Source organism: Pinus tabuliformis, chromosome J (genome assembly GCF_031772625.1).
Source record: "Pinus tabuliformis cultivar Carrire ecotype Pingquan chromosome J, CPIR1, whole genome shotgun sequence".
In the NCBI taxonomy this organism is placed as follows: Eukaryota; Viridiplantae; Streptophyta; class Pinopsida; order Pinales; family Pinaceae; genus Pinus; species Pinus tabuliformis.
The window spans coordinates 75,320,978-75,344,736 of NC_142295.1; the positions used below are offsets into that span (position 1 = coordinate 75,320,978).

The 23,759-nt window shown below is 39.5% G+C and overlaps 1 protein-coding gene across 4 annotated transcripts in view; it reads left to right on the top strand.

The window, feature by feature from the left end:
• The window catches only part of LOC149225580 (butanoate--CoA ligase AAE1-like), a 278,498-nt gene extending 256,198 nt beyond the window's left edge, over positions 1–22,300 (top strand). For all 4 annotated transcript variants that reach the window (XM_089377167.1, XM_089377168.1, XM_089377166.1 and 1 more), the window contains one exon: positions 20,240–22,300. In XM_089377167.1, the coding sequence (XP_089233293.1) occupies positions 20,240–21,676 (1,437 nt within the window). In that variant the 3' untranslated portion in view covers positions 21,677–22,300. The remainder of the gene's footprint in view (positions 1–20,239) is intronic.
• The last annotated feature ends 1,459 nt before the right edge of the window (positions 22,301–23,759 follow it).

Sequence of the window (23,759 nt, forward strand, 5' to 3'; positions counted from 1 at the left end):
TGACCAGTGCACCAATCTTAAGAGTCCCTGATATGGACAAAGATTTTACAGTATGTACTGATGCATCTAAACATGGATTAGGTGCAGTATTAATGCAGGATAGAGGAGTAATAGCATATGTCTCCAGAAAGTTAAAGCCTCATGAAGAACTCTATGTTACTCACGATTTAGAGTTAGCCGTTGTAGTAGTAGCTTTAAATATTTGGAGACACTATCTAGTGGGGCAAAGTTTTACACTTAAAAGCGACCCAAAGAGACTTGAATACTAAATAAAGACGATGGAGTAAATTCCTAAGTGAATAGGACTTTGGAATATCATATATTAAAAGAAAAGAAAATGTAGTGGCAGATGCTTTAAGCAAAAGACCCCGGATATTCTCCCTCATACCTATCAAAGTAAACTTAAGGTAACGAGTACTAGAACATCTCATAAAAGATAGTTGGTATTTAAAGGTAAGATCTAGTCTTGAAAGTAGAGAGCCAAAAGAATCTAAATTTGAAGGATATGAACTAGAAGATGATGGAATCTTACAATTTCATGGAAGGATGTATATTCCTGATAATAGGCATATTCCAGACACCATTTTTAAAGAAGCCCACAGAGCAGTATATTGTGCACATCCTAAAGTAAAGAAAATGTATATTGATACCAAAAACTCTTTTTTTGGTCGGACATGAAACATGATATCATTCAATTCGTTGCAAGATGTTTAGAATGTCAACAAGTAAAAGTTGATCATTGTCATCCAGCAGGTCTCTTACAACCTCACGACATTCCTATGACCAAATGGGAGATCATTTCTATGGATTTTATCATTAGGCTACCTCTTACTTCTCAAAGACACAATGCCATTCTAGTAGTAGTGGATAAATTAATGAAAAGTGCCCATTTCATTCCCGTAAGAGATACTTATGAAGGTGCTGACGTAGCGCGAGTATTCATAAATGAAATTATCAGATTTCATGGAGTACCTAAGAAAATTATATCAGATAGAGATTCATGATTCACTTCAAGATTCTGGACTTGCATGCAGTCAGCCTTAGGAACTCAATTAAATTTGAGCACAGCTTATCATCCTGAAACTGATGGGCAAACAGAAAGGGTAAATCAAGTACTTGAAGATATGTTGAGGATGTATGTTATGGATCAGTAATCACACTGGGAAAAGTACTTATCCTTAGTCGAATTTGCATACAATAACAGTTATCACAGTTCAATCGAAATGCCTCCATTTGAAGAATTATACGGCAAACCTTGCAGAACACCATTAAGTTGGGACAAATTAGAAGATCGAGTGATAGTAGGGCCAAAATTAATACAAGAAATGGAGGAGCAGGTAAAACAAATTAGACAGCAGTTAAAGGAAGCATAGGATAGACAAAAGAGTTATGCTGATACTCACAAAACTGATAAAAAGTATGAGGTAGGGGAACAGGTTTTCATCTGCATCAAAGTGAATAAAAGTATTATTCGATTCAGAAAAGGGACAAAGTTATCACCCCGATTTATTGGAGCATTTAAATTCATGGAAAGAGTTGGACCTGTCGCCTATCGTCTTGCACTGCCACCTCACTTGCATAAAGTTCATAATGTATTTCATGTATTTGTATTAAGGCATTACATAGCTGACCGATCTCATAATCTTCAATGGAAGGAACTGCAGATATCGGACGAAGGAACCATATCGGTCGAACCATTACGTATACTAGAACATAGGGTTTGACAGCTTAGGAATTGTCTGGTAGACCAAGTTAAGGTACAGTGGGACAAGTATAGCCCTGAATCAGCTACTTGGGAAGATACAGAGATCATATGTCAAAAATACCCCAACTTGTGTCAATTTTGAAGAACTTTAAACCATGTTTTGTATATATTTACTTTACTTTAAATCAGAGACTCAGAACCATTTTGAAATGATCATATATAAACATGAATTTTTATGACATAATATCTGTTTAATTCCATTAGTACATGGATACCAAGACGGAATATGTTATTGATCTTACTAAATTATAGTTATCAAAGTAAAGTTTAAATATTTGAGTAATTTTGCTTCTGATGAGAATTAAGATATTATAATTTTGTTTCATTTATGCATATCAATATGATTGATGAGATAAAAATCAAAGAATGATTACATTTTAATATGAAAGATAATGACATGAATAGGATATGGCAAAGATGTTATACTGTAGTTGACATGTATGAATTATACATAAGCTATTTGTTTTTGAATATGTAATGCACATTTTGTAAATGCATGGACAAGTGTTTATGATTGCAGATAATATCCGTTACCAAAATGACCACGTGATGACAGAAACTTCAGAACAATTAAGGCTCAAAGAGATTCCATGATAGAGTATTAACCCTGATTCTACTGAGAGGGGTGGAGGTGTTGCCCACCATTTATCCTCCGAACCCTGGAGTCATGGGAGGACTGTGCGAGTCACGTTCCCCTAGACGTGTGATGATCACTGTCGGATGCCTACTAGGGATCAGCGCGGTATAGCCGACGCTGTCATCTTTGGAGTTTATGAATGGTTACGTCAGTATAACTGACGCCATGGCATACTCCAGTAGAGGACGGATAGGATGGGAGCGGAAGAGATTAGGAAGGATAGATTGATTTTGTGATAGCCGGGGGAACCTGATGAAGTAAAACATGATCATTACAGTTATAAACCTAAAAGTATTCAAAACACCAATTTTATAGTGCCCTCACATTAAGTAAAAATTTAACCTCAATACACAATACTAAAAAGAATGTACTAATGGCTATCATAAATATTCATATAAGATAAAAACTCTAACTTCGGGACGAAGTTTTCTGAAGGGGCGGTGTATGTAATGACCTATCTATAATATAGAGAACAAAAGAATATTAGCATGCATATGATATCTACGTATGCATGTATCGCATGCACTGCACTAGTATTTATATACTAAATTAACTATAAATATTAAATATCATGACACTCCTTCAAATAGAAGTTATATTCACCCATCAACATCCATATTGCTTAATGCATCATGATTAATGGGCAAATACCAATGATATAAATTTAAAGTGTATAACGTAAAAATAATTATAAAAGATAGATGTTAAAAAATTAAACTAATTTTAAAAGATGGTTATATAATTATAAATCTTAGAGTAATAAATTAATAAAAATAAACTAAAGATAAAGTATTTAATATGAACCTAAACCTTTATATTAAAAACAAACAAAAAGGATATTAAACAAAAAAATCAATATAACTTTAAAAGAAATATATATATATCACGTGACATGCAAAGGGTGTCACGATAAGGAGAAGCGGTGGGTTGCAGGTGGAGGGAGCGACCACCGCCAAGAAACAGCGTATAGGGAGCAGAGAACAATTTTGAAAGGGGGAGAAACAGGAGGAAAATTTGTACACAGAGTTTTTCATCAGGAACAATTGAGCCTTGCTTGTTTTGAGGTTTCTGGGCAAGGGGGACAGTCTGCTTCAACTGAGAAGCTTACTGGACTGAGTAGCGAGGTTTTGCTTAGTTTGGCTGGGTGGTTTCGGTCTTTTGGTAACCGAAGCAGGAGCAGCTTGAGGCATCATCAACCGCAGGAATATAGGTAGGTACTCTCATCCATTATGTCAGTTAAATTTGTAAAATTTCAGGAAATTTTATCATAGGCTCATGATGATTTTTAAGAAATCCTTACTGCTTTTACAATGGTTGTATAGTCTTTACAATGTTCATCCAAGAGGTAGGAGGATTATAGTCAAGTGGGATGTCAAGTTCATGGAGGACAAGGTGTACATAATGTCAAGAGTTTCCAGCAGCTAAAGATTAGAGTGAACAACCAACAGAAGCACCTAGAGTTGAGCAGTAGAATCAGGGGCAGCAGTAGAGCACAGGTACAATGACTAGTATGAGCACAAGTTCAGGTGTGAGTGCTCTGGAGGCTTCGTAAAGCACAGAGCAGCAATTGCAACAGATCAGGGAGATGCATTAGGAGGATATGGAGGTGGATATTCCCAACTCCACTGTTGGTAGGAGGAACCATGAGGTTCAACAAACACTCAGGGATGCTCAAGAGTTTGTGGGGACTCCTAGGATGGGCAACAGAGAGTAGAGACAATAAGATTGGTACCTGCCTACATGGCGTTGGTCAATCAGTTGGTAGATAGCGAGCCTTCCAGCTATTAGGAGGCTACACAACAACAGGTGTGGCGGTATGCTATGGTTGAGGAGTATTCTTCAATAATGCAGAATGATGTGTGGGAGGTTGTACCGAGACCAACAGATAAAACAATGGTTGGATTAGGCTAGATCTATAAGATCAAGCATGATGCAGTTGGTGGCATCAAGCAGCACAAGATTGTCCAGCTATAATATATACCTACAAATCAACAACTAGTAGATATATTGATAAAGGCTTTGGGGAAGGCGAGGTTCATCTTCTTCAGAGACAAGTTGGGTGTTTTGCAAAATACCTTCCTCACTAAGAGGGAGTGTTAGTTTGTGTAGCTCGGACAAGTATTCTAGTCTCAAATTGTGTCTATGAGACTAGGGAACACATTTTCCCCGATACCTAGAAAATGTTTCGCAAGAAAAGGCTTTGATTAGATTTAATTAAGCAACTATTTTCCTAAGTCTAACTTAGAGAAATAAGCTTAATTAATTAGTATTAATTGGGGTAAATTGATTTTTCTCTAGAGACTTCCAGAAAAGTCACTTGATGGGGTCAAGATAATCTTAGCCATCGATTGAGTTTATATTATGACCTTTGATTTGTTAACAAGAGATTATAAGAGGAAATCGAAGGGCATTTGGAGAAGAGACGAAGACACAGATTTGCATTGATGGCAAGGGCGCCAAGGCAGCGCAGGGATACCAACAGAAGGATTACAGTAGGAGAAATTGAGAAGCGATTTATTAGAGGAAATTCTTTACTGGAATTTACAACCATAGGAATTCGCAGTTACTGGAATTCCTAGATATGGGATTCACAACTATAGAAATCGCAGCTGCAGGAATTCGCAGCCACCTAAGTAACCGGATTCGTCCTATAGGCCCCACAAATCCCGAATCCATCATGTTCGACGCGATTCTCTCCAGATTTGTGTCCAAAACCCAATGTGACACATCGTGTCCTTTTTTGACACGTCGAATCCAACTCCGTGTCACGATTTTCTCAGCATGTCACGTTTTTGGGAATCGTGTCCTATTTTCCAGGACTCGCTAGGCTCAAGAAGTGACCTACGCGGGTATGAAAAGGCCGCATTTGGTCATTACAACCACGCACATTTTCATTTGGCAAGTGTTTGGGCAGCTTCATGATCAAGTCTAGGCCCTAGTATTGATATGCTATTCATGGTAATGTTAAATTCTTAAAGTAAAAGTGACATTCTCCTTAATCTTCATTTTCATCCTTTTACTTAAATTTTTAACATTACCATGAAATGACTCAGGATGTTTGAGAGTGGTTCCGGCCTCATTGGATTTCATATGGAGAAAGTAGAATTTTAGATTTCATTCAAAATCCAGCAGACTTATCAGTTTTTCAGGATTTTAGGATTGGGGGATTGCAATGTTTCCATTGAATTTTGTCATGTATTAGGGTATGGAACTCGTATTTAATCAAGAGCACCAAACTAGGAGCTTTTGAAAATGTCGCTCCCCCTCCCGTTTTCGCTCCCGCTCCCAAGTAACATTGTTCCTGATGATATGGGTCTAGACACCAGTGTTGAGTTGGCATTGGCCAACATGGATCTCAATTATGCAGTGCTAGAGCCTATTAGATTTGATGACTTAGAGGGGTCATCCTCCACACCAGCATATGCAGAGGCGACTATGGATATAGGGGAGGAGGAGGATGCAGAGGAGAGCAGTGGGGACCATGATGATGAGGACATTGATGCTGATTCTGATGCTGATTGATGCCTTGAGGCTTGTATACCTGTAGTTGTTCTATATTTTCTATTTCTATTTGCCATTGGCATTGCACTAGCACTACCTATGTAACACATTTTGATTTGATGACTTAATGAGAAAACTACAGTTGTCAGTGTGTTTATCTTACTATCTTGTAGTTGTAAGTTGTCTTTCAGTTATCAATTATGAATCATGATTTATGTGACCAGTACCACTGACATGTATTTGAATTTTGTATGTACTATGCATGCTAATAGCTATAGATGAAGATCTATGTTTGAAATCAATAAATTTGTATCATTAATTAAAATTTGTGTAAGAAATATCTAATTTTTAATATATATATATATATATATATTTTAATAAAATAATATATAACGAATCCTACGTGACCTGTTCCGGGGGGTCAACGTGTCCGAATCCGACACCACGAATCTCGAATCCCGAATCCCCGTGTCAGGTGACTTAGGCAGCCACATGAAGTGAAGATCAAATAAATTACCAGAGCTTTGCCAATGTCAGGCAAGTGGTTGATGTACTCTTTAATTTGTTGAATAATAATAATAAAACCCTCATCTGCAAAACTGGTTTTCCCTTTGGGTTTTTTCCAGGGACATTTGTCTGAAAATACTGGTGTTCATTATTTGTGTGTGCATAATTTTCTCAATTCCCGTGGTTAATTATTTTTTGTGAAGTTGCAATAGTGATTTATTCAGTATTTGCCACAAGTATTTTAGAGAAGACAAATAATCTAAATAGATAGGAGAATAGTTGTGAAAATTCCAAAACTAAAATCCTATTGCAGGAACTCTTATTATTTCTTCTAACTAATAAATTAATTATTCAGTTTATTGCTACGGCAACATCAAAATAAACACACTGCAAACTTCACAAATAAAATAGCGTTGGAACTGAGAAAATACTACACAATAAAAATGACACCGTTATTTTTGGACAATTGTCCCCGAAAAAACCCAACTTGGGAAAATCGGTGCAATAGCGAGGGTTTTTATTATTATGTAGTAGTGAAAATCTAAGTACAATCTATGGATACCCAATTGGCAATCCAAACAGCAAGAAAATTTGGGAAAAAATATTTTAAAGGAATTACCCTTCTTCCACAAGAAATCCTGGCACAATTTCCTTCAGAATACTCGGCCTCCTAGACCCTTGCGTCAGCCTCGGTGCTGCTCTGCGTAGACCCTCTCACGTCAAACCTCCAACCTGCCTTTGATGAAGTCATTTTGCCTATCTTTGCTGAGGAAATCGCCTCTCCGACACTGTCAACCCTCTGCCCAACCTCTAGAACTGTGAATTTCTCTCCAACAAATCAAAATGCTTCTCTAAAGCAACTGCGCAAACCTCTGCGCTGCCTCACTAGGAATAACTCGGCCATCTTGCTGCTTCCTCTCTAGATCTGGAAAACTTCCTCTGGATCACTGTCCCTGCCCCTCACTATCTCTATTGCCTCACTGAAGCTCAAACTCTCTGGCAACTGACTGTTGCTACTCTAGAAAATCGAATTCTCCAAGTGACTTTGGTGCTCCTTCTCCAAGTGCCCATCAACTTCTTCTTGTAATACTCTGTTGGGACTCCAATGGCCAAGATTAAATCTTAATCAATGGCTAAGATTATCTTGAAGTAGATCTGTGTGAGTTTCTAGATGATTCTCACCTTGACTTAATTAATTCTGATTAAGTAACCATATTCCCGAAGTTTAGACTTAGGAAATATTTAAAAATCGGTTAATAATCTAATTAAGCCATCTCTAGGTGGAATTTCTAGAAACGATTTCTGGGTTTTGGAGATCTCATGTATTCTGGACTCTCCACCAAATTTCATGTCTAGAACACATGTGACACTACAGAAACTAACACTCCCTCTTAGCGAGGAATGGGTTCTAGTGCTGCACATCCTGCTACAACACCCTATCTTTGTATCACCTCCTATCACGTTGTTGATGCCTGGCTGCTGCTACCCACCAACTACTGCGCAACTCTGATGTTGCATCTGTGCTGCTGCTGACACTGCCACACTATTGCCAACTTTGCATCTGCACTGCAACTCCCTCTCATCTGTTGTTGCTGCAACTGCAATTACTGTAACTGAGAAGCATCCAGAATAATGAATCAACTGTGTTCAATATGATGCATCTATCTCTCGAGTCTCTGACTGCTACTCGCGACTGCACTGTCCACCAAGGAATCTGCATTGGTGTTGACTCTGCACTGCTGCCAACTCTACACTGCGCTCCCCAACACCTGACTATCACCCTGGTACTGACTGCATCATCTGCCATTGATCCATTCTGCTATTGAATATTGTGGGCCCCTGTAGCCGGGTAATGATCCATGGGTGGACTCCTCAAGGACTCTACACAATCTTTGTAGCTCTCTGAGGCTACAACTCCAAGTCACCCCTCATCACTTCAGGAGGTATGGCTGCCATCATCGTGAAGTCTTCCTCTAACCTAGAGGACAGCTTGTCGATCTCATCTAACGTTGTCTGTTGGTCCTACTTCTCCTGTTTGTCCTTCTTTCTTAGAGGACTACGTGTTGTAGTGACCAAGCTCACCACACCTAAAGCACTTGACCTTTGATAGGTCCTTCTTCTTTCTCTACTCCCCCTTCCCCTCACTGGGACACTTTGATGCAAGTGCCACATTATCCTCCTTCACCACCTTCAATCCACTACTACTCTTGCCACTGATGGAACTCTTCAATAGAGCTCGTCTCAATTCCTCCTGCTGCAAATCGGCCTATATTCTGTCACATCCTGGTAGCGTGTCTCTACCCAATATACTTTGGACAAAGACTTGCCAATCCTTTGAGATACTATTGAGTGCCAATCGTACTAGCTCTGAAGGTTGAGGCGTTGCCCCAACAGCTGAAAGTTGGTCTCGAACCTCCTGAATCTTGGTGAGGAAGGGATCTATGCCTTCCCCCTTCTGCATCCTAATGCATCTCAACTTCTCCTCTAGGAACATCTTTCGTTGCTCGGAAGTACCCTGGTATAATGTGGAGAGAGCATCCCACATCTCTTTGGTCGTTCCCTTGGTCGTTATATGTGAGACAATATGGTCTTGGACTCCATCCAGGATCAACTGCTTCGCCCGCGCCATCTCCTTCCTATATTCCTTGAGCTGGTCTGCATCTTGAGGAACTACCACTACATTATCAATGTAGGTTTTGAGGCCATATTTATCTAGAAAGAAGAACATTCTAGCCTTCCATATGACATAGTTGGAAGCTCCATCCAACCTATTCTGATCTCTAAGCCCTGTAATGGCCATCTCTGAAATTGTCGAAAGCTCCCTCTTTCCCTGTGCTCAATTGCTGCTCTATTATTCACACCCTCTTGGAATGCGTGACTCTGCTAGCTGCTACTACTAATCTGCAACTGGAAGTTTGAACTTCCGAGACTCGAATTTCCCCGAGGAAAATTTTCCCTCTGCTATGTGTGCTTTTCTCTTCCACCCAACGTAGATTATGCTTCTACAACCTGCAGCAAAACCCTCTGCGTCCAACTAGGAATCTGCTCAGCAAACATGTACGCTGCAGTTGCTCCCTCTGACTATTGTAATTACAATCCCGTGCAATTCGACTTTTATGCACTCCTGCAATTGAAAATCAAATTTTTTTGCCCCAACAATTCGGCCTGCTCGTCTGGATACTGTGCTGCCTTTGAGAATTTCGACCTGCTTCTCCCTCTGAGCAACGAAATTATTTCGTTCGCTTCTGAGTTTCTGGGTATTCACTTACACTCAAATACCATGTAAAAATTCCAAAACTAAAATCCTGTTGCAACAACTGGTATTATTTCTTCTAACTGATAAATTAATTATTCAGTTTATTGCTACGACAACATCGAAATAAGCACACTACAACCTTCACAAATAAAATACTACACAATAAAAATGACACTGTTATTTTTAGACAATTGTCCCCGAAAAAAACCCAACTTGGGAAAACCGGTGCAGCAGTGAAAATCTGAGTACAATCTGTGGATGCCCAACTGGAAATGCAAACAGCGAGAAAATATGGGCAAAATTATTTTAAGGGAATTACCCTTCTTCCACAAGAAATCCTGACATAATTTCCTTCAGAAAACTCGGCCTTCTAGACCCTCTGCGCTGCTTTTCCCAAACCCTCTAATGTCAAGCCTCCAACATGCCTCGGATGAAGACGTTTTTCCAGTCTCTGCTGAGGAAATTGCCTCTCTGACACTTTGGACCCTCTGCCTGACCTCTGGAACTGAGAACGAATTTCTCTCCAGCAAATCAAACTACTTCTCTGAAGCAACCGTGCAAACTTCTACATTGCCTCATTGGGAATAACTCGGCCCTCTTGCTTTTGCCTCTCTGGATCTGGAAAACTTCCTCCAGATCATTGTCCCTGCTGTTGAAATTTCTAAGTCTGACACATTAGAAATACCTACTGCATTATCCGATTTATTATCTCCTAATTGTTCTTTCCATTAACAAGCTATTTATAAATATAAATACCGAAATAAACACAAATTCAACCTTCACACATATACAAATCAACAACTGAAATAACTGAGACAACATAAGGGACACCGTTATTTTTGGACAAACGTCCCCGGAAAAACCCAATGCGGGAAAACCAGTGCAGCAGATATGAGGGTTTTATTATTATGTTGTTTCTGAATACAACTAGGGTGCCACAAATGGCTCACCCTTCAGAGAATTTCCTTGGCAGAAATACCTCTCCTCGGAGACAGATATTTCGGCTAATGAACAACCGGCTGATTGATCACACAACAACTTCGACAGTTCCTTAGCTGGATAGCGAAAGCTGATCCAAGCTTCTCTCTGGAACTGCGTCACCCTCCAGGGACTACATCACCCTTTTCTGCTCTGCGTCTGCCTCTCAGCTCCCAGTCTACCCCACGAAAATCCCTCAGCGCTGCCTCTTCAGCTCTGCTAGCCTCTGCGCAGCCTCTATTGCCTCTTCATCAGCCTCTTGGCCCTCTACGTCTTCTGCGCTAGCTCTCTCAGCCTCTGCGTCAGTCCTGGCTACCTCTGCATCAGCCTTCCAAGGCTCTACATTGTCTCTCCGGCACTTTCTCTGCCTCTCTGATATGTATTCTCGGCCTTCTATCGAACTGCCCCTCGCTGCAACAGATCACTAATTCGATTTCTCAGCAAACCCTACCCCAGAAAATTGAATTCTTGATCAACTTGGTGTATCTCCAACTGACCCTCAAGCCTCCTCTTATACTTTTCCTGTTGACAATTCAACGGCCGAGATTAAGTCCCTGCTCAACAACTAAGATTAGATTTGGCTTGATCCTCATCATTTAGAACTTTCTCACCCATTTTATATTAATACACATTAATATTTTAATTTTCCTAAGTTTAGACTTAGGAACCCCAATAAAAATATTAATTATTTTAATATCTCTCCGTCCAGGTGGAATTTCCCCAAATGATTTATGGGTCTTGGAGATCTTATGTGCCTTAGTCTTTCCACCAATTTTCATTTTTAGAGCACATCCGATGCTACCACAAATCAACACTCCCTCTTAGCGAGGAATGTGCTCTAGTAATGCTCCACCACTGAAACATCACACTGATCCTTCGCACCAATACTTGTTCTGATGCTTGGCCTGTTGCCTCACATCCTCTGCAATGTTGCTCCCTGTACTGCTACCCATGACACTGCCACTGCCACTGCTACATCTGTACTACAACTCCCTCTCAATATGTTGCCCATGCTGCCCCTAGCACTGCCACTACTAACTGCTGCACTGCAACTCAGTTACCGAGAAGTAGGTAACTAACTTTCCCAAATACTGACATCCCGGTCAGTCTGGAAGCCTCGTGATGTTGAAACTGCCTCTGCTACTAACCTGTGCTCCCTCTGCTGCCACTGCGCTGCTGCAAACACCTTTGTGCCTCTCACACTACTGCAACCTCTGCTGCGCTGCTACAGACTTCTGCACTCTAGCCTTGCCTTGCTGCTCCATCACACTTTGCTCCACCCGACATCTGTCATCATGCTACTATCGTTAAGGCTCCCGTAGTCGAATGTGATCCAAGAGTTTTGGCACCTCAAGGATCCTGCCCTTAGTATGTAGTCCTCCTGACTACAACTCGATGTTACCCCACCTTTTCTCTAGAGGTGCATGAGCACTCATGGCACAATCGTCATCAGTCTCGACCTCTTTCTCCGCCTTAGCTGGAGCTTCCTTTGAATCGAAAGCCTCTCCCTTGTTTTTCTTCCTGGGACACTGGGATGCATAATGTCCCAACTCCCCACAATGGAAGCACTTAACCTTGGATATGTCCTTCTTCTTCCTCTTCCCTTGTTGTCTCGTAGATGCTAGAGTCGCATCCTCCTCCTCCTCTTTCTTGATTCAACCTCCCTTGCCACTACTCCCCGCCTTGGTCATCCTCCTGATCTCTTCCTGGCGAAGAGTTGCCCACATCTCCTCCCAACCGGGAAGAGTAGCCCTGCCCAAAATACTTTGGACAAATGTCTCCCATTACTCAGAGACTACATTCAGGGCAGTCCTGACCATAAATTATGGATCCGGTGTAGACCCCACGGAAGTAAGCTAGTCGCAAATCTCCTGCAACCTGAGAAGGAATGGATCTATCCTCTCTCCCTTCTACATCTAATATGACCGCAGCTAATTCTCCAATAGCATCTTCCGTTGCACAGAAGAGCCCTGGTATAAGGTGATCAGGGTGTCCCATATCTCCTTTGTTGTGTTCTTCTCAACAATGTGTGGTATGACATGATCTTTGACCCCGTTTAGGATCATGCACTTCGCCCTTTCCATTGCATCCTCATACTTCTCTTTCTCAACTGGGTCAACTGGGATAGCCATGGTTTTCAAGGTAAATTCCTTAATGCGATGTCGATCCAGGACTGCCAGGATCTTGGCCTTCCAGATGACAAAGTTGGAAGCCCCATCCAACCTGTCCTAATCCCTTAGTTCGTTCACTGCCATTTCAGCTCCTCTTCTAGACTCCCTCTGAGTCTCGACTCCCCTCTTGGAAATCTCCCTCTAAGTCTTGATTTCCCTTCTGGAAATCCTTTGGCCAACTGTTGAATTGCTCCTCTCCAATCCTCCTTGCAACTGCAACTCGGATCTAGATTCCTTGGCTAGAAATCCATCGAGGTAGGGATTCCCTCTACCTTGGTCCCACTTCCTTAGACACTATTCTGCTTCGACAGAAACAGCATCCCACCAGCTCCTCAAATCACAATCTTCCCACAGCTCCGCAACCAAAGAAACTAAGCCTTTCAGGCTCTGGGCAATCCCGGCAAAGGCTGAATCTACTCCTCTTGGCCACAACGTCGATCCTTCTTGGCTGAGAAAGATGACCGGGCACTGCGTAAGTCTGATTTGCCACTCTCTGCCTCTGCGCTGACCCTCCTCCTAGCTCGAAATGATGATGCAAGCTCTGCGTCACTTCCTCTCTTGCTGCTTCTGCTCTGGAACAACGTTGTCTCTCAGGATAGTTGCTTCTGCTGCTAATTCTTCAGATTTCTCCTACTGGCATCTTTAGTTCTCCTGTGATATGTAATGCTCTGATACCATGTTGAAATTTCTAAGTCTGACATTAGAAATCCCTACTGCATTATGTGGTTTATTATCTCCTACTTGTTCTTTCCATTAACAAGTTATTTATTAATATAAATACTGAGATAAACACAAATGCAGCCTTCACACATATACAGATCAGCAACTGAAACAACTGAGACAACACAAGGGACACCGTTATTTTTAGACAAACGTCCCCAGAAAAACCCAATGCGAGAAAACCGGTGCAGCAAATATGAGGGTTTTATTATTATGTTGTTTCTGAATACAACTAGGGTGCCATAAATGGCTCACCCTTCAGAGAATTTCCTTGGCAGAAGTACCTCTCCTCGGAGACAGATAATCCAGTTGATCAGCGACCAGATGATTGATCCCACAGCAACTTCGATAGTTCCTTAGCTGGACAGCGAAAACTGATCCAAGCTTCTCTCTGGAACTGCATCACCCTTTTCTGCTCTGCGTCTGCCTCTCAGTTCCTAGTCTACCCCACGAAAATCCCTCAATGCTGCCTCTTCAGCCCAGCGTCAACTCTGTTAGCCTCTCCTCTACTGCCTCTGCGTCAGCCTCTTGGCCCTTTGCGTCTTTTGCACTGGCCCACTCAACCTCTGTGTCAGTCTTGGCTGCCTCTGTGTCAGCCTTCCAAGGCTCTGCGCTGTTTCGCCAGCACTTTCTCTGCCTCTCTAATATGTATTCTCGGCCTTCTGCCAAACTTCCCCTCGCTGCAACAGATCACTAACTCGATTTCTCAGCAAACCTTGCCCTAGAAAATCAAATTCTTGATCAACTTGATGTATCTCCAATTGACCCTCAAGCCTCCTCTTATACTTTTCCTGTTGACGATTCAACGGCCGAAATTAAGTCCCTAATCAATGGCTAAGATGAGATTTGGCTTGATCCTCGTCATTTAGAACTTTCTCACCTATTTTATATTAATACTTTAATTTTCCTAAGTTTAGACTTAGGATCCCCAATAAAAATATTAATTATTTTAATATCTTTCCATCTAGGTGGAATTTTCCCAAATGATTTATGGGTCTTGGAGATCTTATGTGCCTTAGCCTCTACACCAATTTTCATGGCTAGACCACATCCGATGCGACCACAAATCAACACCTTCCCCTCACTATCTTTGTTGCCTCACTGAAGCTCGAACTCTCCGGCAACTAACTGCTGTACTCTGGAAAATCGAATTCTCCAAGTGACTTTGGTGCTCCTTCTCCAAGTGGCCATCAACTTCTTCTTACAATCCTTTGTTGGGACTCCAACTAACAAGATTAAATCTTAATCAATGGCTAGGATCATCTTGAAACGGATTCGTGTGAGTTTGTAGATGATTCTCACCTTGACTTAATTAATTTTGCTTAATTAACCATATTCCCTAAGTTTAGACTTAGGAAATATTTAAAAATTGGCTAATAATCTAATTAAGCCATCTCTAGGTGGAATTTCTATAAACGATTTATGGGTTTTGAAGATCTCATATATTCTAGCCTTTCCACCAAATTTCATGGCTAGAACACATCTAATGCTACAGAAACTAACAATAATAACTAGTAATTGCAACAATATTTAAAATTTCACACTTAGTAGCAGAGTTCGAACTTTGAGATGAAGGACTTAGGGTTGATGCACTATTTTCTAGGACTCGAGGTGTGGCAGATGTATGGGGAAATCTTCCTTGGTTAAGGGAGATATATTTGGGAGGTCTTGAAGAGATTCAGGATTTTGGATTGTAGACCTATGTCTACACCTATGATAACCAATTGGACGAAGATTGATGCATCGAAGAAAGAGGCAGTGGGCCCCATGTATCTGGTCAACACAAGGCTGAACATTTGCTTTGTAGTAAACACTCTTAGTCAGTTCATGGTGGAACCAAAGAGAGTGCATTCGACCACAACAAAGCATGTGTTGTGATATCTATGAGGTACAATTGACTATGGTTTGAAATATACTCAAGGTGATGGTGTTAGGTTGATTGGCTACACTGATGCAGATTGGGAAGGTAATGTAGTGGACTGAAAAAGAACTTTAGGGTGTTGCTTCAGTATAAGATCAGGGGTTGTCTCTTGGTACATCAAGAAGCAGAATTATGTTGCATTATGCTCTGCATAAGCAGAATACATGGCAGCATGTGAGGCCATATGGCTTTAGAAGTTAATAGTGGCACTGTTTGGTCAGAAGATAGAGTCAACCATCATTCATTGTGATAATCAAAGTTGCGTTAAGCTATCTAAGAATCCAATATTCCATGATCGATCGAAACATATTGATAGGCGATACCATTTCATCAGGGTTTGTGTACAACGCGGATCAATTCGACTATAGTGTGTGACTACAAATCAGCAAGTGGTAGACATAATAAAGCAAAGTTTGTTTTCTTCAGGGATAAGTTGGGTGTTGTGGAGAACACCTTCCTCGCTAAGAGGGAGTGTTAAATATTGTAGCTCGGACAAGTGTTCTAGCCTTGAGAGGTGTCATTGAGGCTAGGAACATAGAGGAATTAATTATCTCCAAGCCCATGTAATTTTTCCTAAGTTTCACCTAGGGAAAATGTCTTAATTAAGTCAATTAGTGATTTTTAAATATTTCCTAAGTTAAAACTTAGGGAAAGTGGATAATTAATTGACATTAGTTGGGATAAGATCGATTTACCTCTAGAAGCTTCAAGAAAGTTTCTAAGTTGATCTTAGCCATCGATTGGATCAAGTTAACTTCTAATCTTGGTCGTTCATTTGTGAATGAGAGATTATAAAGGGAAGTTGATGGGAAGCTTTGGAGACGCATCGAGTTGAGTTGAGTTGGGTGAGTTTTTAGTAAGACACGAGGAGGGTTTCAACAACAGTGATTGAGGAAAGTTTTGCAGGGTTTATTCTTCATCTGAGAAGAAGACTTCCATCTTCTAAGTTTCAGAGGGAGTTTTGTTGGCCAGTTTATTATCTGCTGAAAAGATCGAGTTATTTCTTGGAGGTAGTGTGAATTTTGCAGAGGCAATGCAAATTTCCAGATTAGCCAGTACGAGTTGCTAGAGACAACATGAGTTGCTAGAACAAGTTTCCAAAGGCAATGCAAGTTTTCCAAAGGCAGTGCGAGTGAAGTTGGGGAGTTGTGCTAGTTAGCCAAGAAGCAGTGCGAATTGCTAGGGAGGTTGTGCAAGTTGTTGGAGAAGTAGTGTGATTTGCAGAAGGGAAGTCGTGGGGTTTTCCTAGTTCGATTTGATTAGCAGTGGTGAAGATAAATTTGTCGGAGTTTTGCCGGAGCAGTTTATGCAATTTCTCAATAGCAGATTTGCTGAAGATTAATAATGAAACTCTCAGAGTGAAGACTAGTTTCCCCACATTAGGGTTTTTCCAGGGACATTTATCCAAAAATATTTGTCATTTGTGTGATTGATTTCTCGTGTATTTCACTGCAGTTTTATTTGGTGAATGCTGTTATTTATGTTTTTATTCATCATTTTCAGCGGATAAATTAATTTGTTGTGTAAGTAATCAGAATAATTAACTAGATTAATAGCTCCTTTTGGGTAGCTAAAATTTCACAAAGAGTAAATAAGAGAATTAATTACAAAAATTTTATGTGGTTAAAAGAGCATAAATGGCTGAAAAATGCACTTCAAATGATAAGTTAGGTTTTCAAATATATTTCAAAGAAATTTCTAACTATAGGACAGTAACATCTAAGCCAATAAATGCTGAAAATAGAATATACCTAAAACCTAGTTTACTCTAAAACAATTAAAAAACATTAATTTGTGTAGTATAGGTGATTGCCACAAGAGACGGAGGATTAGTGCCTTTCTCAATCTAGGGCTAATGGAGTCAAGGATCAATAGACTTAGACAAAATGAAGTAGATCAAGATTCAAAGAACTAAGGTAAGTACACTCACTCTCCCTATGGTTTAAATCAAGGCTCTCAATCTTCAAGGATGAGATAAGGTAGGGAGCCCGCTTGCTACTTTCTCAATGACTTGAAAAAAGGGTTTGTCTAAAAGAGATAATGACAATTAAAATACCATGCACGCTTTCTTAATATTCAATCACCATAATCCATAAACAATAACAAGATAAAAGAAGTGCACACACTTAGTTCTTCATGCATTTGCCCAAGCTTCACCATAATCTATCCAAGAAGGAGTGAAAAATCCATGTTAGCAACTCCTCCAAAGAGGTCGCTCTACACAAGCATCCATAGCGCACTAGAGAAAAAGTCTAATAATTAATAAGTGTGTCTCCACAATGTGCAATAGTCCAAAGGAGGTTAACAATCCCCTATTTATACTAGGGCGACCAAGCGCTTTACCTCAATTAAGCCTGAAAGCCCCTAAAACATAACAATCCATGATACAAGGTGTATGAGTCTCAAGGCGACCCCAAATATGCCTCCAACATAAAAAAATGTAATGTTAAAACATGAAAATATCCTCCAGAAGGCCACATGTGTAAGTGTAGAAGATGACATTATCTCCAACAAGGGGTGTAAAGGCTCCAAAAGACATGCTTCTCCCCAAAATATGCAAGGTATCCTCAAAAGGTCATGTTTCTCCATCAAAAGTCATGACACATCATCAAAAGGGTGACTCTCCTCATCAAGAAATGCCCCATCAAGTGTGATGTCCCATCACGTGTGTAATGTCCTCCGTCATCATGACATCATCAAAGGAAAAAAGTGTATTGCCTCTCCAAAGAGGTGTAAGATCATCATAAAGTGCCATGTCATTAAATCAAGCCTCAATATCATCAAGGAGCTTCATGCCCTCTCCCCCGACTCATCCGTGCAATGCTTTGTCTCTAAGGTGCAATGTCCATGGTCCAATGTGGGAGGGTGTGTGCCTAGCATGGTGCCAAGTCATCACATCATCCAACTCTCATCATCAAGGTTCCAAAGTATATTATCAAGTAAAGGGGCACGTGACATCATCAAACATGGCTCAAGGAATCAAGTGAGATTAACCAACATGCCTACAAGAGTTAATATGACATAAAGAGTGAATCATATTTAATGCGCAAGCCATGTAAGTAGATTGCATTAGGTATCCACTTCAAACTTCACACTTCACACTATCTTATGACCCTATGCAACTTTCAAAATTTAAGTATGGATTGGGTTATCAGTTACCCTTACCGTGTTTTCAAATGACTTTGAAAGAAAAGGCCCTAGAGGGTGGAATAGTTCCTATGTCGACCCTTTAATTGATAGGTGAATGTGAGAAATGATATGGTGAGGGGCGGACTTCATAAGTGGCGTCATAGTATTATATATGGGTTATGCAAGACCACCATCCATGAGTGCCTTTTTAGAGGGAGCATTTTTGGTACTTGAGTTACCCTTTTTTTTGACACTCTGTTTTCCATCCCTTAATTAGCCTTTTACTTTTATGTGACTATATTGTTTTGCAAGCTTCATTGATTTTTTTTTAATACCCTTTTAGTATGGGCAGTTCATTGCTCATAGGGTTGGTATATTCTTTAAAGTCTCTTTTAATTTGATAGTCATGATATGCACAGGACTAGGGTGATGGTCAAATGAGGGGGTAGAGCTCAAGTTAACATGGCTTTTAACTACAATTCATCCCTTGTCATTATTTTGCATTTTAACATTTGGGATATGTTTTTTTATTCTTACTTATAACTGCATCAACCTTTGGGCACTTCCAAGCCCCTTTTTCTCATAGGATGAAACAAGCAAAGAACCAATACGAATGACTAACAACAACCAACTCAATAGTTCGGGCAACAGAAAGAAAAACAAGTGAAAAGTGTTAAGTATAGAAGGATATGGTCACACTATCTCAATCTAGACTTCCTATTCATACCCCTCCTAGACAATGAAAGAAAAACCTGAGGATGGGCACACTTGACTAGAAAGAATTGATAACCACCAAGGTGAAATAAGGCAACAAGTATAATTTCCAAGCATTATGATTCATTCTTTGACTTCGACCCATGTTCCTTACTTAGATGCCTAATACATTAAATGTAAACACTTAGTATGAAACAATGACTAAAGTATCTCATGTGTGTTAAACCACAATCATCGGATGAGTCTACTGATGAGCTAAGAAAAGGTATTTGAGGGGCTGCTATATGTGGAGAATGTTGGTCATCATCTCTACAATGTGGATCAACTATGGAAGGATGAAGAACGTGTAGTTGTTGGCTGGAAAACTGCACCATAGAGACAATTTGTTTCCTAGGGTTATCCATGTATATGGATGGTAGCAGAACCCAAGCTACTATTTCCTACAGTGCCTTGTACAAATTTATTTCCACCTTTAGTCTTTTTCTCTTATTGTTCCATTTTGTATTTATGAATTCATGTTTTTGAAAATATCGTTTTATTTATAAAATATAGTGTGCACTTTTCCTTGAATTTAATCGATATGATAATAAGTACCGTAAGTATATTGGTTGCCTTTTGGCATCAACCTCCATAAATCGAAAATCATTTAAAGCTATTAGGATTCACTTTATTTCAGAAACAAGCATGCTAATAAGATCTGTATAATTCTCCTAATAAATAGCATACGAATGATGCCTACATTATGAACATTGAAGGTCACCATGATCAATTCTTATTTCTGTTTGTTTTGAAAGATTGAAGATAAATGAAATTTGAGTGAGATTATGCAAAATTGTTAACAATCAATGTCTTAACAACCATGGTTTTTTTTCCAAGGAAAACATGGTTAAAGATATTGCCAAATCCATATATTCTAACTTTAGTCACAATTAGCTGACAGGTTGCGGCAGTGGCTCCAAACATTCCAGCAATGTATGAGTTACAATTCGGTGCACCAGTAGTGCCTTGTTGCATGAATATACTCCATGATGCTTGCACAATGTATTCTGAGGCAAAGGTGGTTTTTGTTGATTACCAGTTCTTGGAAGTTGTACGTGCGGCTTTCAACATTCTCTCTGAAGAAAAGGCAGAGATGCCTTTTCTGATCGTGATTCATGAATTAAATGGGAGAGAAACTACGAAAGGATATCATTCAGGTATGGAGTATGAAAGGTTTTTGAGCAGTGCAGACAAAAATTTCAAAATAAGATGGCCCGAAGATGAATGGCAAGCTATTGCCTTAAACTATACGTCTGGTACCACTGCTAATCCAAAGGGTGTTGTATACAGTCACAGAGGTGCTTTTCTTAATGCTCTTGCTTCTACTTTGATGTGTGGAATGACGTCAATGCCCGTATACCTTTGGGCAGTACCACTATTTCATTGCAATGGCTGGTGCTTTGCATGGGCCACGGCTGCACAGGGTGGCACAAATGTGTGTCTGAGGAATGTGACTGCAGAGGCCATATTTGACGCTATTTCGAAGCATAAAGTCACCCACTTAAGTGGGGCACCAACTGTATTGAACATAATTGCAAATGCCCAACCACATGAGAGGAAGCCTCTCCACAAGACTGTTGAAGTGGTGACTGGTGGAGCACCACCACCCTCGCAGATCCTATCCACCATGGACAAGCTTGGTTTCAATGTGACTCATTCGTATGGCCTCACAGAAACATATGGGCCAGCATCAGTGTGTGTATGGAAACCTAAATGGGATTCTCTATCAAAGGAAGAGCAAGCCAGGTTGAAGGCCCGACAAGGGGTGCCTCATCTGGGTCTTAATGGAATAGATGTCAAGAATCCTAAAACAATGGAAAGTGTTCACCGCGATGGAAGAATACTTGGCGAGGTAATGATCAGGGGGAATACGGTGATGAATGGTTACTTCAAAGACACTGAAGCCACCACTGCGGCTTTTGAGGGGGGGTGGTATCATACAGGTGATTTAGGGGTGATGCATCCTGATGGCTATATTGAGTTGAAAGACCGTTCCAAAGACATTATCATCTCTGGGGGCGAGAATGTTAGCACCATAGAAGTTGAATCAATTTTGTACACTCATCCAGAGATACTTGAAGCCGCCGTTGTGGGACGTCCAGACAATTACTGGGGGGAAACAGCATGTGCTTTTGTGAAGCTGAAGGAAACTAAACAAGCTACCCCTGAAAGCATCATTGCTTTCTGTCGTGAACGCCTGCCGCACTTTATGGCTCCTCGAACTGTTATATTTGCTGAGTTACCGAAGACTGCAACAGGAAAAGTTCAAAAAAACGTGCTAAGAGAGAAAGCAAAAGCATTAGGCAGCACGTCCGGCAGACATCAGAGCAAACTCTGAATGGCTCTTGACATAGAAATCTATTCAGGGATGACTTACCTGTGGTTTAGTGATTCTGAAAAGTCGAATTCCCCTTCAGATCCCATTCTTCCCTTCAAAACTCTGTTGTTTTTGCATTTTCTGTAGAAATTAACTGTCAAATGTGTCGTTACAAAGCTGCAACTGCCATGTTTTAGTGATCCCACTTCTTGGTGCAGTCAACTACATTCAAGTAGACAATATGCGCAGGACTTGTACAGTATATTGGAAACTATATTACTATAATGATATATCGCTGGAGTTTTAGGAATCCCACTTCTTGGTGCAGTCAGGTTTTTTTTAGTAATCCCACTTCTTTGTGCAGTCAACTACATTCAAGTTGACGATACACGCAGGACTCGCACAGTATATTGGAAACGATATTACTATAGTGATATATCACCGATTTGAACTAAAACACGAAAAATGGTAATGAAACTGGCAACAGCTTGTTAATTAGTCAGTTCAATGAAGCTTGGGTTACCGAGAGTTTAGCTCTTCATTAACGTTTCGCTGATGGAGCTTGTTTTATTTGAATGCTATATGTTGAAAAGAAAGATATTAGGTGTAAATTTTGGTTTATGATCTCCTCTTTTTAATATTGTAGTGGAGCTTGTTTTATTTGAATGCTATATGTGAAAATAAAGATAATATGTGTAAATTTTAGGTTATGGTATCGTTGTTTCTATAGTGCAGTGGAAATTCAATAATAATTTTGATATTGCAGTAGAATTTCACATTGTGAAAATGCAACTCTTCAAAATTATCTTAAAGAAGCAAAGTAATATGCTGAGCACTAACCTGATGAGCATTTAACAATTTGATTTCGATCTATATATATATATAACTTTATCCTTTATATAAAAAGCTAGATTTAAGAAAAAACAATATATGCTTTTTAAGTCAAAATTATTATCAATTTTATAAAAGACTATGTGAATTTAAATAAAGATGTGGAGTTTTGATATCACTATAAAAGAATTTAAAAGGGTTTTATTGATGAGGTACAAGAGATAAGTTTTTAAGGAAAATTAGATGTAAAGTAATGAAATTACTTTATTCACAGTTTGGAAATGTTCCACATAATAACAATAGCAATTATAATTTTTTTTAAGGTATTCAAATGTCCAATTATACAAAAATTGTGGTTTCGAATTTTTTTAAAGATATTTAAAATAACAATTAAATCTAAGCTATTTTAAACTAGATCAACATTTAGCTATTTTAAACTAGATCAACATCTAGTTATTTTAGAAAAAATAAAAGTATTTGGTTATCCATAATCTTAAAGGTTATTGCAAAGTCAAATTATAATGTTCATGTGAATAGAATTTTGATACATCATATCTAGAACTTATTGTCTATGGCTAGTGTTATATTCCAATTATATGTGGAAAACATACGTGTCTCCATTGGCACAAGAAATAAGATTTGTGTACTTTGAGAAAACATGAGTTATATTTAGCACTTTGCACTTTCCCTATAACCTTTTAGCATACCCTTTTCTCATAAAAAGCCCTTCAGCCCTTGAATATTATTACATCTTGGATTTCTCATGCCACCTCCCTTTTATGATGTACCTATATAGTCATTTGTACATGTTTATCCTCCTCCAATCTTGTACCATTTATTTACCTGTGTGGATATTAAAAGATCTATCTAGAATTTGAATACTAGCAACATTGCTAATGGTGAAGGGATTCAAGTGGAGATTTGCAAGTATTATATTGACTCTCTTTCACTTCATATTGTCCATCCCTTTAATGAGTTAGTCTTTGCAAAGTTTCCTCCTCTAGTGTCAAAATATATTATTCACCCTATTTTTAAATAAGGTGACAATTTCAACCCAAACATCTATCAAATTGTTATAATTGTACATACTTTTTCCAAGCTTTGCAACACAAATCCAAACACATGTCTATGTGAGTATTTGTAGAGAAGCAAATTTAGAGCCAAATGGTGTAAGCTTGAGAAGAAACTACATGACTATTAATCACATCCTTACACTTAAGCTATCATTGAAGAGGCTAGGCAATAATCTTTTAAGGTATTTTGGTGTTTTGTG